Source organism: Syzygium oleosum, unplaced genomic scaffold (genome assembly GCF_021117445.2).
Source record: "Syzygium oleosum isolate NSW1041296 unplaced genomic scaffold, Sole_v2.1 Sole_v2.02, whole genome shotgun sequence".
In the NCBI taxonomy this organism is placed as follows: domain Eukaryota; kingdom Viridiplantae; phylum Streptophyta; class Magnoliopsida; order Myrtales; family Myrtaceae; genus Syzygium; species Syzygium oleosum.
The window spans coordinates 19,863,877-19,880,417 of NW_026607486.1; the positions used below are offsets into that span (position 1 = coordinate 19,863,877).

The window sequence follows — 16,541 nt, forward strand, 5'->3', positions numbered from 1 at the left end:
ATTTGATACTATATTGAAAGTTTGTGATTTTTCTGAACAAAAAAAGTACAGGACGAATTTGAGATTAGAGTTAAAGTTGGTGATTTTTTTAGAAAAAAAAAAATGAGGCAAATTTGGGATTAGAGCTAAAGTTTGGGACTAAATCTAAAGTATGGGGTCTTTTAGGAAATTAAACCTCACACCTAGTCCAACTAATACAAGCATGGCAAATTTTCTCCATCTCAGCTCTATTCCTAAGGGCTAAATTTTCAATCATAGGTTTCGTTGGAAAATAAATGGTTTGAAAAATATTTTCCTAAAGGTAATTGCTTATATCGCTTTATATAATTAATTGATGGAAATTGTTTTCATTATCAACAACAATTTATACTTAAATATTTTCGTGAACGATGAAAAAAATATTTTCGTTCATTCATTTTTATAAAAGATAGAAGTGATTGTTTTTTAAAAAATACTTTCAAAATCATTCATTTTCCACAAAATAAAGGAAATCAAAATCTCCGATTCTCAATAAACTCTAATTACCCTTCCAAATGTTGGACGACGGATCTTTACTCGAATGAAACTTAACATTTTCCGCTTATTAGATTAACTTGTTCAGATTTCGACCAAAAAAAAGAAGATTAACTTGTTCAGATCGCACTTTTCGGAACTACTAAAGCTGAACCTAAGTACCTCTCAATTGTCATGTCCAGTAATAAGGCCACCATTTTTCTGAAGCCTCGCCCAAACTAGTGAGAGATTGCAATGATTCAAATCCAATAGCGTCGCACATATCCGATGGTGTTGATTATGGCGCCGTAGCTCGGCCGTTCGAGTGGTCGCACGAGAACTTTCTCATGCGCTGTCAGGAGAAGCGTAATGCGCATTGCTGGCCGAAATGGCCCACCCTTAATCTGCTTCTCTCAATTAGAGTACAACGAGCCAAATTGAAAGTACTATTCATACGGCTGTCAAATCTATCCAAATACCACAAACACTGGCCAAGATTATATATTGAGAAGTTGAGTAGGAGTATTGCATAATCGATCTCCATCTTAAATGTTGTAATCGAGTAATTTGATATACTTGAATGGCGCACTCAAGATATCGTCTGGATAAATCGAAATTACAGAATGGTCAGGTGAAGACAAGCGAGGACGCCCAAATATAAATAAACAAAGAACCGCAATCGCGTAATTACATGACTCATTGTTGCTCAATTTGGCTTGGCCTGCACTGCAATCTTTGTAGCAAAAATGAAGATGCACAAATGACAGAGAAACGGTAGCTCCACAAGCCCTCCGAGAGCTAAGAACCAGAATTTACACCGAGACTTGGATCAGACTCATTGCCACCAACAGAATTCTGCTTCCTCTCTGCCTGAAGTGACCGGCACAAAGATTCTAGCTTCTCTTTCTGATTCTTCAGTTTCTCCATTTGTTTCTTCGAGCGTTCCCGCTGATCAGAGAAAAGAAGATTCTTATTTCTAATATACCACCTAATTAAGCAACAGCTAAAATGACTATAAATCTCCTAATTTCCTGCGCATCCTATGAGGTAACATCATGTCATAACTCAAAAGTTTGAAACTAAGCTAAGCGCTAGCCTTGTCATGAGGAATGAAAAGAAAAAAAGGTGCCTAAGCTAAATATGAGCGCCGACAATCTCCTGCAACTACTGTTAGGGCTTCTCAATGCTCATCAGAAGCCCACAAGAACATCTGTCAAGTATGATACGCCAAGACGAGATGTGGGATGACTTTCCAGTAAACTGACAGGATTAACCACCATGTTCTAAAGGCAGATCCTAAACACATGAACAACCCAACTAAGACTGGCATGCACGTCAAGCAGCTAAGGACATCCTCCCTGTTTTCCTATGTAAGTCCTTCCTAGGTCCTATGAAAGCTCAAATGCATGAGATTTGGCAGTTGAGAGAGAACATGGACCAGTAGCCTGGTTTGAGCAACCGAGGCTGTAGAATAGGCTCTGTGTCTATATTCTAGGGTAAGATTATTTCCATAACTTAAAGGTCGCTGGGAAAAAGACGTACACAAAAGAATCAACGTCAATAATATGAACTGGGTAATCTGTCGATAGATAGGGGTATGTACAGCATAGTCTGAATCAAAATGTTTGTTTAAGCTTACAGAAGCCCTTATTGATATTCCTCCACAATTTTGAAAAGTAGAAAAAGAAAATTCAAAGTTTAACAAAGAAATGAAAAAAAAAGAAAAATTCTACATGGCTCTACATGTTGATCTTTGTATGTTTTAAAAGATCTCAAGTTCTTGACATATAAGTTCATTTTCACATGTTACAACAAACAAAAAAAGCAAAATCCAAAAACAGAGGTCGCGCAAACACACCTAAGCTTGCAATGAGCCGTCATTGTTGCTGAAGAATGAACTAAGAAAAGGAAAAACAAATGTAACAGATGTAACGCTCACCTCGTCAACAAGTTCTATAAGTGTAATGTCTGATTTCTGACACTTGTTCTTCAGGAATGCATTTTCCTTCTTGAGATCCTTTATTGATTTGGCCATCTGATTTTGTGGTGCAGACAGGAAAAACAATAATGATCAAGTCCAAGTAGTCGATACGCTGATCTGGAACATAGGAAATAAAAGAATTTGTTAGTAAGGTGTCATATAACTCATACCTTCTCGATCTCTTGCTTAAATGTTTCAAAGACTTCGTTGCTCTTTGCCAGTGCATCCTGCACAATTGAAACAGATTTAAAGACCCAAGATGAGTTCGCTTTGTGACGGATAGCATAAATACAGATAAAACCTTCGAGAGTGAATGAAGATATGGAAGTGGCAGGTAAGTTTCTTATAATGTATCTGTTCCCTTCACAGGATCCAGCAGACAAATTAGAGGCAGAGCACCCATAAATAAAAGGAAGGTGCAAATTGAGCAAGTAAAGGATCCATAAAAATAGCATCCAATGCCAAATAGTTTAGTTACCTCACCAGTTGGAACTTTAGGTAAGATGTGCTATTTTGTCCTTTTTCCTTTCCCTTTCCTATTGTGGTATAAGACAATGCCCAGTGGTTCCCAACTCTCGTCCACCCCAAAGGTCCAGGGTTCAAAATTCTAACTGGGCTGATGATCTCAAATTCTTCCAAAAACCCAGTGGCTCCAAGGGAGGCAAGTTTTCTCGGTGCTTAATTTGTCTAGAAAAGGTAGCCCATAGTTTAGCTGCTAGTTTCATTCAGTTGATAAGGAGTGATATTGTTTGTTCCCTTGTGCTGGGATATATCTTGAGTTGTTTGTTGTCATTGCTTGACTGCTGGTATAGGTACTTGTTTCCTAAGATAGGAGTTGGGTTGCTTGAGGTTTGTCCTATGGAGTTGTATGAGAAGTTACTTGGCTTGTATTGGAGAATCCATTCATTCCGCAGCAATGGGAATGCTTAGCTTACTCATAAAATAAACAAAGCAGCCCATAGTTGGCCAACAATTCTCACGTTTCCCAAAAGAAGCAGGTTAACACTTGATAGTACAGTTGTATCAATCTCAAATATAACTTCTACAAATTTGGCTGGTATGAAATTAACCCAGTTAAAATGTGGAAAAAAGTAACAGCAAACATGCCTCATAAAAACACAGTGCTAAGATCCACCTGAAATGCATGCAGCAAAAGAAAGCGACAGCCAACATTATTTCTAATATAACAAAGTAATTGAACAGTGAAGATCAGTGCAATCCAAGTCAGACAAAACAATGAAATCAAGCATCCAGTTATCCCTCATATAAACAGTAAGTCACATGAACACCATTCAATGTAGAAGTTCCTCACTTTAGGCATTTCCTTAAGGCGAAATAATTGCCATTAGGCAAAAAACACCTTCACTCAAGCGACTGCAAATGTTGGGAAACAAGTGATAGAGGTAACCTGGAATTGTTGAAATTTCTCTCCGTCTGCTGTCAACTGTAACCGCAAGTTTTTCTCAGTTTCCAGTAGCTGTGATACTTGTTCAGCATATACTTTCATTTGGGACTGTTCCTGAATCACTTTCTCCTCATGCTGCTTCATTTTCAAATCAGCAATCTGGAGTTCTAGACTTTTCTGCTTTAACTGCATATTCAAGTTTCAAGCCACAAAATTTAAGCAAAGTCCTTCAGAAATGGAGACTATAAATCTCAGAAATCAATCAATTTTAAAGAACTTTACCTCCTGTTCATGATGTTGCTCAGAAAGCACATACTGCTCAGCTAGCTGCTTCAACTCAATTTTTAACCTGAACCCAAAGAATTTCACAGACAACTAAATGCATCAAATAGAATGCCTATAAAGAAGCTAAGAAACACTAATCCAAGACAAGAACTTCCCTTAATACAAGAATCTAAATATTCTTGCACCAGTGCATATTTATGTGGGAGAGAGAGAGAGAGAGAGACAGACAGACAGACAGACAGACATGCAGACAGATAAAAAAACCCAACTTTAACAGTTGCATTCTTATACAGGTGCTCTCGGTATGGCAACCACGAACATCATTTCATAGGTGATGCTACATATGCCCAAAAATAATCAAGTACAAGAATTGTAAATCCTATTGAGGAAAAGACATTCCATATAAAAGTGAAACTTCCTTAGATTATTCCACACATATGCTCCTAGAATAGGGAAGTCTATAAACTTTAGATTATCAAGATATTACGCATCCAGCTACATCATTTAGTTACATGTCTTTGCTAAACATCATATTTGAGGATTGAAGTGCTCTATTTGTTATGCATGTGGTAGACAGGTGGTACATATGAGCCATTATAGAATAGCGAGAACAGACAAAGAAAGATCATTTTTAACACACCAGTGTGAGTAAAAGTCTTACATCTCATTTTCCTTGAGCTGAGAAAGGCATTCATCCTTCTGCTGTTCTAGTTTATTGCTCACCTCCTGAAGAAAGCACATTTAAATCAAAACAAGCACAAGATGCAGCCATCTTTCACAGAGCGCAAGAGACAAGAGTAACTTATTTATTATTGAACTCCAACGGAGAGGCTTAACTAAGCAATGTTAATGCAAATAAAAAAATACATTAATTTTGAAATTTAAAGGTGAGCATCGCTCTTTTTCTTCGTTGGAACATTCCTTGCGTAGAGATGTAGCATGACAGGAAAAAACCAAAAAAGCAATGAACCTTGATTGCATCTTGAAACTTGGCTGATAAATCTAATCTCAAATTCTGTCCCTCAGTTGATACCCGTTTGCATTCATCCTGCAAATCCATATGCAAGGCATCAAATTCTCCACGAAAGCCATATTCTAGTACTATAATGGACATGTCTCTTCATAACAAACAATTCCCTGTACAAAAAAGAAACATCTGCTGAAGACAGAAACCACAAAAAGAAAATTTAATAAGGGCACCATTTGTAACCTTTTCATTTTCTAAATCTTACTTTCTACGACCACTTAAAACTTATTTAAAGAAGAGGAAGATTCTTTGCTGATACATTTTAGAAGAGTAAAGTAACTTAGGGGTGTACGGTAAATTCCTTCAAAGAACTCTCGAGATTTTCAAAAGAACAATCCATTAAATATGTCTTATTGATGATGATCAAGAGTTGACGAGCAAAGTCAACCTAATGTAGCTGGATAGTCTTAGGGCAGTCAACAATTACAAAGAAAATCAGAGAGAGAGAGAGAGAGAACATTAGGAGCAGATTGTGAAGGAAAAGTACCATTAGCATTTTGTTTTGACGTTGCAACTCCCGACACAGTGACTCAAGCTTATCTCGAACTGCAAGAGCTGTGACAGTTGTAGATGTGAAAACTAGTTACTATATCTTAGGACCATAGATGCTGAACATATAAAGATAATAAATTAGTGTGTGCTCCCACATATGATTCGTGCAAAAACGTCAACATTCAAAGGAAAAGGAGGGGGGGGGCGAGAGAATAAAAATGGCATTACAAAATGTAAATGTAGAAGAGAGAGATTCACCAGACAATATCATTTCGTGCAACAACTATGATTCCGACAACGCATATAGGCTCCCACTAATATTGTGCTATTTTAGTTTGCACATGATAGACCTAAATTTAGTGTATCTAAATTATACAAGAGAAGAGACTTCTAGTTTCCTTATTGGAAGAAAAGATAGGCAGAGGTAAATATGTATTAGAAGTCAAAGCCAATGATTCTATATCTAGGCTTAAAATATCCCGAAAAAAAAAAAACAAAGACTGTTACAAAAACGACGGCTTATGCACCATGAGCCCATTTGGTATAGCTGTAGCAGAACTACAGCTACGTTGTGCTGTAAAGTTTCTATAACTTTAATGTTTAGTTAAATATAGTTTAAATCAAAGTTGGGTGAGGTAGCTTTCTAAAAGCTGCAGTAGCTTTAAAGTAACTGCAACCGAGAGGTGTTTGAGAAACACCTTATATAAGCTGCAAACCCCTATTCACAGTTGAAGATGCTGTGGAGAAGCTTAGAAACAGCCTCCACGTAATTCATCCGGATTCTCAAGTAAAGTTCACATGATTACAACTGTTGTACTTGTGAGTTTATAAGGAAACAAAGAACAAAGTTCATCATGTCATGTTGTGTTTTACAATTATTAACATAGAGCTAGCAACACCCAATTTAGAGGAGCAAGTATTCCATTATCACGGTACTTTCTTTTAAAAAAAAAGGAAAAAAAAAAGATACAAGGTTTCACTTTATTTAATGTGTTTTATCCTGACTTGGGATCGGAAGTTCATCATCGAACCCGGTGTTGATTTAACAAGCCTTCACTTAGCTAACAGTTGAACCTAGAAAAGAGAAGTCCTGTGAACCCTGATCATCCTCATCCATCAATAAGAGAAAATTCTAAAAGAGAGAACTCCATATCACAACAATCACTATTCTTGAGTAATAGTAACATGACCTAGTCTATGTGTATGAACCATAGTGCTCTATTTTAGGAGATGAACTACTATTTTGTACAATGAGGAAATCTCGACTCTCCGACAATTCATATTGCTAAAACAATGTCTTCACGAAAGGACTAAATTAAACTTTGCCATAATTATCACGCGCCTCAAATCATGGCAAGAAAACCTTGTGAGCTTCCACAGTCATCATGCTCCGCGAACTCACAACATTATTCAACACTGAACTCTCAATGAAAGCAAATTCTAACATCCAAAAGCATTTTACATTTGCCACAAAATGATCACATATGTAAATAATGTTATTTTCATTGATGTCAAATAAAGAGCTAATTCAACCAACAAATGACAGTCAGATAAAAAGTGCAGGAGAAGTGTGAACCTACCCGCATCTCGTTCAGCAAGAACTTGTTGATATTTCAGAGTGAACTGTAAAAACTCCTTTTCTGACTTGAAAGCACGCTTGGCATTCTTTTTTGCCTCAGATGTTTCCTGAGAAATTAGAATGGCCCAACTTATTAACCTAGATTATCTCACGGATCAGACAAGATTAGGAATTAGGACTTATTACATGTTTTCAGAATAGCCCATCATCTTGCTTGGCCAAGCATCAGCACATGACTGCTTTATGAATTAAAGCCAAACGCTCTGTGACATACCAAACGAATATGCCCAACTTAGAGAAAGCATGGCAAAGCAAGATGATGGGCTATTCTAAGAACACGTAATAAGTTCCAGATTGACAATTTTTAATACAAGTGTGAAAAGACAAAACACCAAAATTTCACGGATGTACCACATCGGCCGCACTACTTACTTGCTTTCTGTTTTTCAAAGAATCGTCTCCATCCGGCGAAGATTTTTCCTTAGCATGAGTTGGCTGCATGACCAACTTATCGTCAGCAGCTGCAACGAAAGAAGCCCCGTGAGTGGAATCAAAAAGATAAAACAAAATGTTTCCATATAATCAAGCTGCCAAATACTGCTAAAGCAAAGTGCTAAGCATCAAAATCTATAAAGAGTAGAGGACCTAAACAACAGGTGGACAAAAGCAAAGAGAAAAATGCAAAGGACAGTAATCTTGACTTCAGGTAAAGATATTTACATTTGTCTGAACTTTGAAATTTCTCCTGAGCTTGTTCTTTTACCTCGCAGGATCCAGGAACCTCTGAAGAATCCTCGGGAGTGGAATGAGCCAACCCTGGCGTCAAGGGTGAGCCAAAATCCTGTCCAATGTGTCCTTTATCATCCAAATCCACCAATTCGTGCTCTAACCCATCCAAACGACTCCCGCTATCGATCCTAAAATCGCTCGGCGGCTTCTGTTCCTCGTTATTAGGAGTCGGAGGGCAAAGAGGCTCGGCGGTGCCATCGACGAAACCATCCGGCAAAGCATCCACTTCGGGAAGCTGATTTACAGCTGGGTTCTCCATATTATGCGCTGGAACAAAACGAAAGCTTATCTCAGCTAAAGAAGCCACAGGCATACAGATGCGGGTAGACTAGAATCATCCACAGGTTCACTTCTCAAAGAATTAAAAAAAAGAAGGCCAGAATGCTCGGTCTGCGTTTCGAAAATGGCATCGACTTTCAAAACCTAGAGAAATGACGAAACTTTCTCGGACTCAACCAAGAAAGAGCCCTAGTAAAACCATTTGAGCCACATCAAAAGCCTTTTCGAGACACGAAATGGCTCATCGTTGCGAAAATCTGCAACTCGACAAACCGAAGAACATGTACGTTGTACGGCACGCCCCCGTTCATCCACAAAACTCGCAAGCACCGAGCACGAGGTCAAGACGGGGGCAGGAACCGGAGCTCGCTCGATCTAGCGGCGTAGGATCGGATCCCGAGGTTTAAGGAAAATCAAAAACGCCTACGCATCGCTGATCCGTTTCGCTACGGCGAACACGAAGGCCGCTCGAGCAGGCTACGAAGAAGACCGGAACGCACCGAGGAGGAGGAGGAGGAGGAACTACAGGAGAGACGTTACCGTGAGGATTCGGGCGACAAGAATGCGAGGGAGGGAGGGTGAAGAAGAAATTGGAATTCGCGGCGAGATGAGGATGCGACGACGACGGCAGGGCCGAATCCCAGGCGCCTTTTTGCTTTGCGCCTTTGTGCGGTGGGGGTGTTCCGTATGCAAGGAGACGGAGAGAGAGAGAGTGGCGTCACTGAGTTAAGCCCGATCTTAAAGGTGATGTAATAATGATAAATGACCCGGGGGGGTGTATTAGGATTAAATTTGGATTAGGCTCACAAAGATGAAGTAGAGACTAAAAGCGAAAAAGAAAAATCAAGACATAAGGTAAATTCACTATATCCGGCGGAGAATTTCACTATATTGAACACATCCCATCTCTGTTACATTCTTCAATTACAAAAAAAGAGATATTCAGTAGTTACTCACGAGCCCAAATCCAAATTAGTAATAAAAAAGAGATCTCTTTGGCGTCGCAGGGGTGCAGCTCCCTATGACCTTGTCTGGGCAATCCCAACCTCCACCCACTCGTCGGAGAGCGGGATCTCGTACTTTCCTGTCGACGGGAGTACGGACTATATCCCAACAAGAGGGGATAACTCTTTTTTTTTTTTTCATTTTTCATCTTTTTAGGTTCTATTTTTTCCTTTATCAAAAGAAAATAAGGTATTATAAATAGAAGAACGTCCTGATAGACGAAAGTGGGTCCCAATTGCATTCGCACACGAAATCTCAGCCCTGTGAGAGTAGGGTGACCATATTTTCACACTGTTAAAACATGTCGTTTTTAGGTTTATTGGCCAAATTACTTTTCAATACCAAAATTTGCTTCAATATCTATCATTAACATTACTTACTCTCTCCAGAAATTAATCTCATCATCTCTATCATTCACATATTGCGGTTATCATGTGATTTGATAAAAATAAAAGGATGTCTTCAATTATGAACGAAATGTGTTTCGAACTTAAAAAAAACATTTTCCAATATTGCGTAGTGAATTCACTAATTTGTTGAAGATGATAATGTCGTTAATTTGAGTTGTTAGGAAATTCTTTTGTCTAAATTTTAAGTGATTTCGATGGAAGTTCAAATTCAATTACAATTATTTCGCATTCAAATTTATATTCCTTCATTGGAAAAGAATTTAGAGGAAACGATTCGAGGAATAGAGCATTAGAAGTTCGATCTTGATTGTACATTTTCCTTTCCTTTCCTTTATCTTTTCCTGTCTTTATGTCGAAAGATTGAATGGAACAAACGAATTACTGCCTTGATTTGAGTTTCTACCTGAATAGCTCTCGTTCTTTGCTATTGTCAATGGAAAAGATAAATGGTTCTCTCCAAGCTAGATTCGAAAATGAATAAAAAAGGAAAAAAAATTTGAATTAAATTGAGATAGGAAAGTAACTACTCATGACCATTTATATGCCTAAAAAAAGTGTCAGTACATACTGGTAGGTGCTTAACAAAGTAGAAGTCTAATTTGATTCGTTAACATAACATGTTTAGGACGAGGGCTTGAGACTCCTTTTCTTCGCGGTTTTAGCAATGGCATTACATATTTCCTTCTTCCTCTTCTTGTTGCTATTGTTGTTGTTGCCGCCGTTATTGTTATAACTGCGATCGTGGTTGCTGTCGACATCGACGACTGCTGAACTCTTTCCTTGAACTTCAAGGGCGCCCTTCACAAAAATTTTCAACTTCCATAACACGGGTTCGCTCTGCATCAGATCGACAGTGAGTAGCACCGTCAATATATTGCTCTTAACTCCAGCAAGAGAAAACTTGTAGAGTGCCCCACCACGCACGAGTGTGCATGCGAGAGAGAGAGAGAGAGAGAGAGATTTTAACCTGAGCATCTAGATCTAGGTCCACTAGATCACCCTTTGATTGGAAGCTCGGATCATACTGAGCAACAATCTCCAAAGCCTTGTCAACATCCTCCACTGGCAATTTGTCAAGGGCCGCCGCTATTTTTCTTTTCTCATCTGTTGAGATTCTCCTGCGATGGAATTATCGAGCGTATCTTTTGTTAGACGTTTCTGCTGAAAGTTATCAAGTAAATGCATCCACAACAGCAAATCAAAATCGGTATGAAAACTCAGTCACTTCTTAGGGAGATACACTATTTAAATGTATTTTATAGTAACTGCCTTGCAACAAGCACCCGCGATCTCTCATTTGCAGGTCCTACAGGAGACCAAAAGGCACCAACAACAATCTTAAAGCCTAAAAAGCTCGAGCAACATGAATCTGCAGGACCATGAGTTGAAGAGGCGTCGCCTTTATGCAAGGACAAGCTTAAAGCCTCAAAAGTACAAACGTGAGACCCTAACAAGTAACAAGTTTACATACATTACTTACATATATGTGTGCTATCTACAAAGATATACAAAAAGCCTCAGTACACTTTATAAACACAGCTTCTGACCAAAAATAAAAAAACAAATACGGCTTGATTATGGCTTGATTATTGACTACATGAAAGTGAGATATTTGCAAGACCAGAGCCAGAAAACAGAAGAGAGACGTTGCAGACAATTTTTCTATTCTCAATTCCTACCATGACTTCACTTGAAAACAACACAATACTGACCTGCACTTTGAGATAACCATTGCCCTGAGATCTTCCAGATGCATATCAACCTCGTAAAGCTGAAAGAGTTTCGCAAATTATAGTTGAGAAATAATCGCATATAGTCAGCAATTAGAAGATGGGTCTGCTACAGAAGATGATGTCTTTCCCATTTATTGGCCGACTACACTCCAAGTGAAAAGTGTTGCCTGTCCTTAATGTAATATTTCCCCCTTACACATAAAAATCTGTAGCTTTTATGTTCATTGGGAAGTACCTCACTACTTATTTCTCTGGCCATTCTGGCATTAGCAGCTTCCTTAGCAAGTTGCATATCTAACTGCGCCTCCGCCTCTTCCTGTTCTAGTCTTTTTTCCTACACACACATAGTTTCGAAAATGAAAAGCAAAATTAGAATAGTAAACAGATTAGCATCTCAAATTAGAAGAAACCAAGTTAACAGTCAAACACATTCAGCAGCCCGCCAAACTGGTAATGAAACCCCAAACAGCAAATCAATTGGTCCTGGAGACCACCTTACCTCCTTTGTAACTTCAGGATATAGGTGGAGCCACTTCTCCTCAAATTTTCGGAGTAATGTCTTGGCCATGACATGAATATCACTCTTTTCATCATTGTACTTCATAGCATTTTTGAAGACCAGCCTCACGTCAGCACATATCTCTCGGACATTCTTATAAGCAGTACCATCAGCGGCCTCCATTTGCTTTTTAATCGTACTGAAGTCCATTGGCTTTTCAATTACCTAGAATATATTAGCAATCCAATATATAAAAAGCAGTGGAAGACATTCACAAAAGATGTAGTAACGATATATTCAAATCAGGCTGTGCACTGCCATAAATAGATTCTAGCGATAACGAAATGAGTTGTGTGGCCCAGGAAGCAAAGTTCCTCACTTTTCACTCTTCATGTTTTCCCCTCCAAACAATGTTATTGGCCAATCACTTCCCATTCTTTCCCTCCATATTGTGCTCCCAACTCCCCCAACATCTCTCGCCCCCTCCCCCAACACCCCCCCCCCCCCCCCCCAAAAAAAAAAAAGAAAAAGAAAAAGAAAAAGAAAAAGAAAAAGAAAAAAGGAACACCACATTTTTAATTGCCCGCAAGACTATTACTCTATAGTTGGACCAAAAATAAACTAGTAGTCTAACATAAGCACCATATGAGCCAAACCTCCAAGTAAAGGAAAAAAAATATGCGAGGGAAAAGGTATACAAAAACACGGCCTATATCATAGAAAATGACCCCCGTCAAGTTAGTAAAATAGGCGATGTAGATGTTACAGAAGATGGTTCAACACAAAAGATATTCTTTCAATAGAGAGAATGTTTATTTTTTCACATGCAATTATATACATAAGGCCAACAGGTTACTCTACATTAATATGATTTTCCTCTTACCAAGTACAGATTACAGGATCCACATCCATGTAGAGGCAACTTTTAAAACAATGTCTCTGAAAGCCAAGTGTTCTATACATAGAATAACCAACTAATCTCCAATAAACAATCTATAACAACTTTGGTGCATTCTGGGCCAGGATATCAATCTTGAACCAACCACAGAACTTACTTCACATAGATAATTGCCCACATTCTTCTGAGGAAAACCACGTGAGTACAGCAATCTTTTTCTGCGTGGAAAAAAAATGCCAGACAAATCGGTGCAGTACATCACTTTTAGCTAGTTTGGAAATCCGCTTGCTCAAATAAAGAGTAGTTGACATTGACAAAAAAAAGTTTGACCTTCGAGAAAGTTGCATCATTCTGAAATCTAAAAAACTATAGGTGTAAAAAACATTTAGCAAGGCTCAACAAACATTAACAAACAATATAAAACATTCTAAACACTGATTAAAATAATATTTGAGCATCCTCTTAAAAAAGATGAGAGATCAAAAAGTACAAGAGTCATACTTTATGATAGTCGTGCAAACCAAGAGCTTTGGCATCTACGGGTTGCATGAAGGGCCGCGCCCATTTGTGCTGGGTGATCTGAAAGCAAAATGTAAAATGCACATCTCCTATCAATATCACTGAAGGATGCTGCCGACTTTCTATTCCTTATAAGAAAATTTCCTTGGTGTTCCTGGCAAAAACCTTTTCCCACTAAAAATAAGAGGCAAAAAATTTTTTTGCAAAATACCATTTGGGAATATAGAGCAAAACCACCGAACTTAATACTTGTCGCTAAATTGGGAGAGTGACTACGCCACTTCTGGACCAAGAGAATGCTCAGAGTAATTGAACAAAAAAGGGCAGAGACATATTTGAGAAACATGATACTTCCTCTGGTATCGAATGTTTTGAATGTTGTACATTATGACAATCAATGATGGACAACTGTAAGATCTAACTCTACCACGTGATGAAGTATATCTCAGCAAACTATATTTTTTGTACGGAAGCATCCTCAACTGGTTCCCAGCGAGCAGCACATGAGGGGTGAGACTGACTTTGGCAAAAAGGTAAAGGGAGAACAAGGGGGTGCAAAAGGATCCCATCAATTGTGTTTGAGAACAAGGGGTGCAAAGAGGTAACAAGAGAAGCGTGAAGAAGCAATCAGACGGTCTGTATTCATTGAAAATCGGGAATATCAATTGCCAGCATGGGAGATAAAAAAGGACAAGTTAGGTCAAAGTAACATTCGCACGAATGTTCTAACATTGAATAGAACCAAGCATTTTCAAGATTAGTCGAGCCATGATAGGACGGATGCATGATTCCAATACAATTGCTGTCTGCCAACACAAGTAAGAAGCAACTTGCCTGGCGGACTATATCGCCAAACTGACTGATAAGCTGTTGCATTCTCTTCGCTGCAGCAGCTTCCCTACTACAATTATCCTGTTGCAGCTTCATGAGATTGTTAACCTGCCTCTCGTCCTTGCCTAGTGTGCTACCTTTAGAGGTGCTCGGTTGCTTTTTACTTTGATCATGATAGATTTGCTCGACCTCGTTAACCCTTTTCTCCAACTGTAAGGGGGTAAAAAGATCAAATTAGCACAACGAAATCGAAGTTTCCCCTGATACAACAAAACCGCGCATACATATATAAACATGATTAAAAAAAAAAAGATCATGAGAAGCAAACCTTTGCGGTACTTGATAACAAAGAATACAATTTTACCACCTTACCAAAAAAAAAAAAAAAAAGAATACAATTTTACCTCATTCACCTTGACCAGAATTTGATCCAGATTGTGCTCAAAAGCTTCGACATCGGAACCGGAATTAACCGTCCCCATATATGGAATCAAACCATCTTCCATCTGGCGCATAAAAGTAAAAACAAAAGAAGCGAACTTTAGCGTCCACTGCGAACACGGACGATGACCCAATTCACGAAGCACCGCGGGTCACACGAAAGCTTCATACAGCACGGAAAAAAGCAAGCGCAATCGAGCAAGAACTCCATTGACAGGGGCCTCAATTCAAGCTCGCAGCTCCTAAAGCGCGCCCGAATAAGCACCCCTCGCCTCGCCTTCTCTCTGTCCGAGCTTTGGCTGCGCGATCAAACAAGGAACGAAGGCTCCCCCGGCGGAATCGAAAGGCCGTAGCTTTTTACTTCCAGTCCGGTTTCGACGATTCGGCGAAGACGAATCGAGACTGAACAGGAAGATCGAAGGGAGGAGAGGGCAGAGGAGATTACCTGAAGAAGACGAGCTTTGCTCCGGAAAATGGAGAGAGAATGTGCGGCGTTTGCAGGGTTTTAGAGACTGTCAGCAGCAGTGAGTCCGTTAACCCTCCCGCTAATAATGATACTGTTCCTTCTCCTTATTCTTTTTCTGGTAAAACTACGATGCCAGATCCCGGTAAAAAGAGCGAAACTATTTTTACCTCTTTTTTTTTATCGAATAAACTATTTTTACCTTAGAAGGCATCAAAGAGACGGTAAAAAACGGCTCGAAAGATTTTTCTGGCGATAGCCAAATTGACAAAATTGGGGGGGAAAATTTCAAATCAATACCCAAAGTGAAGTCATTTTTTCAAAAAGGGATCCAAAGTGGACATAGTGCCAAATAAAGGCATGAAGTGCCAAATCAGTTTCAAATAGGGGCCCGAAATACCCAATTAGTCTCAAGTAAGGGCCTGGATTCGCCGGCCAGTCAAATGCTCACTGGCCGGCAAGCACGTCACTGTTCCAACGATCGGAACAAGGGCAATTTCGTCTTTTACTTTTAAAATTTTTTTTGTTTCTTTTTTTCCTTTTTTTGTTTTTTTTCTTTTCCTTTTCCTTTTCCTTTTCTTCTTCTTTTTTTGTTTTCCTCTTTTCCCTCCACCGGCCATAGCCGGGGCCGGCGGAGGTTGCCAGCCTCAGGCGGAGGTTGCCCTTGCCGGCGTTGGGCGAGGGCGGCCTGACGCCGGCGAGGGTGGCCCGACGCCCGACGCCAGAGAGGGCAACCTCCGCCGGTCCGGCTATGGCCGGCGGAGGGAAAAGAGGAAAAATAAATAAGAAGAAAAGGAAAAGAAAAAAACAAAAAAAGGAAAAAAGAAACAAAACAAAATGACCCCACTTTAGGTACTTCGGGCCAGGCCCTTACTTGAGACTAATTGGGCACTTCGGGTCCCTATTTGAGACTGGTTGAGCACTTCATGTCCTTATTTGGCACTATATTCACTTTGGACCTTTTTTTGAGAAAATGACCCCACTTTAAGTACTGATTTGAAATTTTCAAACTGGGGGGCTGTTTTTTTTCTCTTTCTAGTAGGGCCTATTTCAGGTGTGATTTGTTGCATTTCAATGTAATGATGAAAGATTAGAAAAGCATTATGCCTCTTGAAATCTTAAAAATACCCTTTTATGTGACTTCTATTTTTTCTTTGAGTTTTTTATTTTCCAGATCTTATTGCTTTGGTGCTTCGACATGTCGACAGTTATATGATCTATGCAATTATTTGTCATAAGCAACGACAGATTATTAATTAATAAATTTCTCATGGCGTTGGTGCTTTTACATTAATGAATATTGTTCAGAACTTGATTAGTAACTCATTTTTTGGAGGGATGGTAAGTTCTCATTAAGGTAGGGATATTATCTCGGCCATCCAGTTTTTTTTAGTCTAGGTGAATCATGATATA

The 16,541-nt window shown here is 39.1% G+C and overlaps 2 protein-coding genes across 5 annotated transcripts; both read right to left on the minus strand.

Annotated features, from left to right (window-relative positions):
* Nucleotides 1-1,017: 1,017 nt before the first annotated feature.
* On the minus strand, nt 1,018-9,013 carry LOC115673109 (uncharacterized). The gene is made up of 12 exons (XM_030595175.2): nt 8,870-9,013; nt 7,982-8,317; nt 7,694-7,782; nt 7,263-7,368; nt 5,678-5,745; nt 5,134-5,211; nt 4,825-4,889; nt 4,161-4,227; nt 3,882-4,064; nt 2,644-2,700; nt 2,432-2,527; nt 1,018-1,440 (listed from the first exon to the last, which is right to left on the minus strand). Exons 2-12 carry the CDS (start codon nt 8,307-8,309, stop codon nt 1,291-1,293), a joined length of 1,287 nt encoding a protein of 428 aa, XP_030451035.1. The 5' UTR covers nt 8,310-8,317; nt 8,870-9,013; the 3' UTR covers nt 1,018-1,290.
* A 1,245-nt stretch (nt 9,014-10,258) lies between these two features.
* Nucleotides 10,259-15,237, minus strand: LOC115673111 (transcription factor GTE1). 4 transcript variants are annotated; one of them, XM_056308929.1, is made up of 9 exons: nt 15,111-15,237; nt 14,629-14,730; nt 14,228-14,434; nt 13,376-13,453; nt 11,977-12,189; nt 11,713-11,811; nt 11,457-11,515; nt 10,712-10,862; nt 10,259-10,581 (listed from the first exon to the last, which is right to left on the minus strand). In XM_056308929.1, the coding sequence occupies exons 2-9, from the start codon at nt 14,728-14,730 to the stop codon at nt 10,366-10,368; spliced, it is 1,125 nt and encodes a 374-aa protein (XP_056164904.1). In that variant the 5' UTR covers nt 15,111-15,237; the 3' UTR covers nt 10,259-10,365. The 4 variants fall into 4 exon arrangements, with proteins under 4 accessions (XP_056164904.1, XP_030451039.1, XP_056164905.1 ...); XM_030595179.2 differs by having other exon boundaries at nt 11,977-12,201; XM_056308930.1 differs by lacking the exon at nt 13,376-13,453 and having other exon boundaries at nt 11,977-12,201.
* Between the last annotated feature and the right edge of the window lie 1,304 nt (nt 15,238-16,541).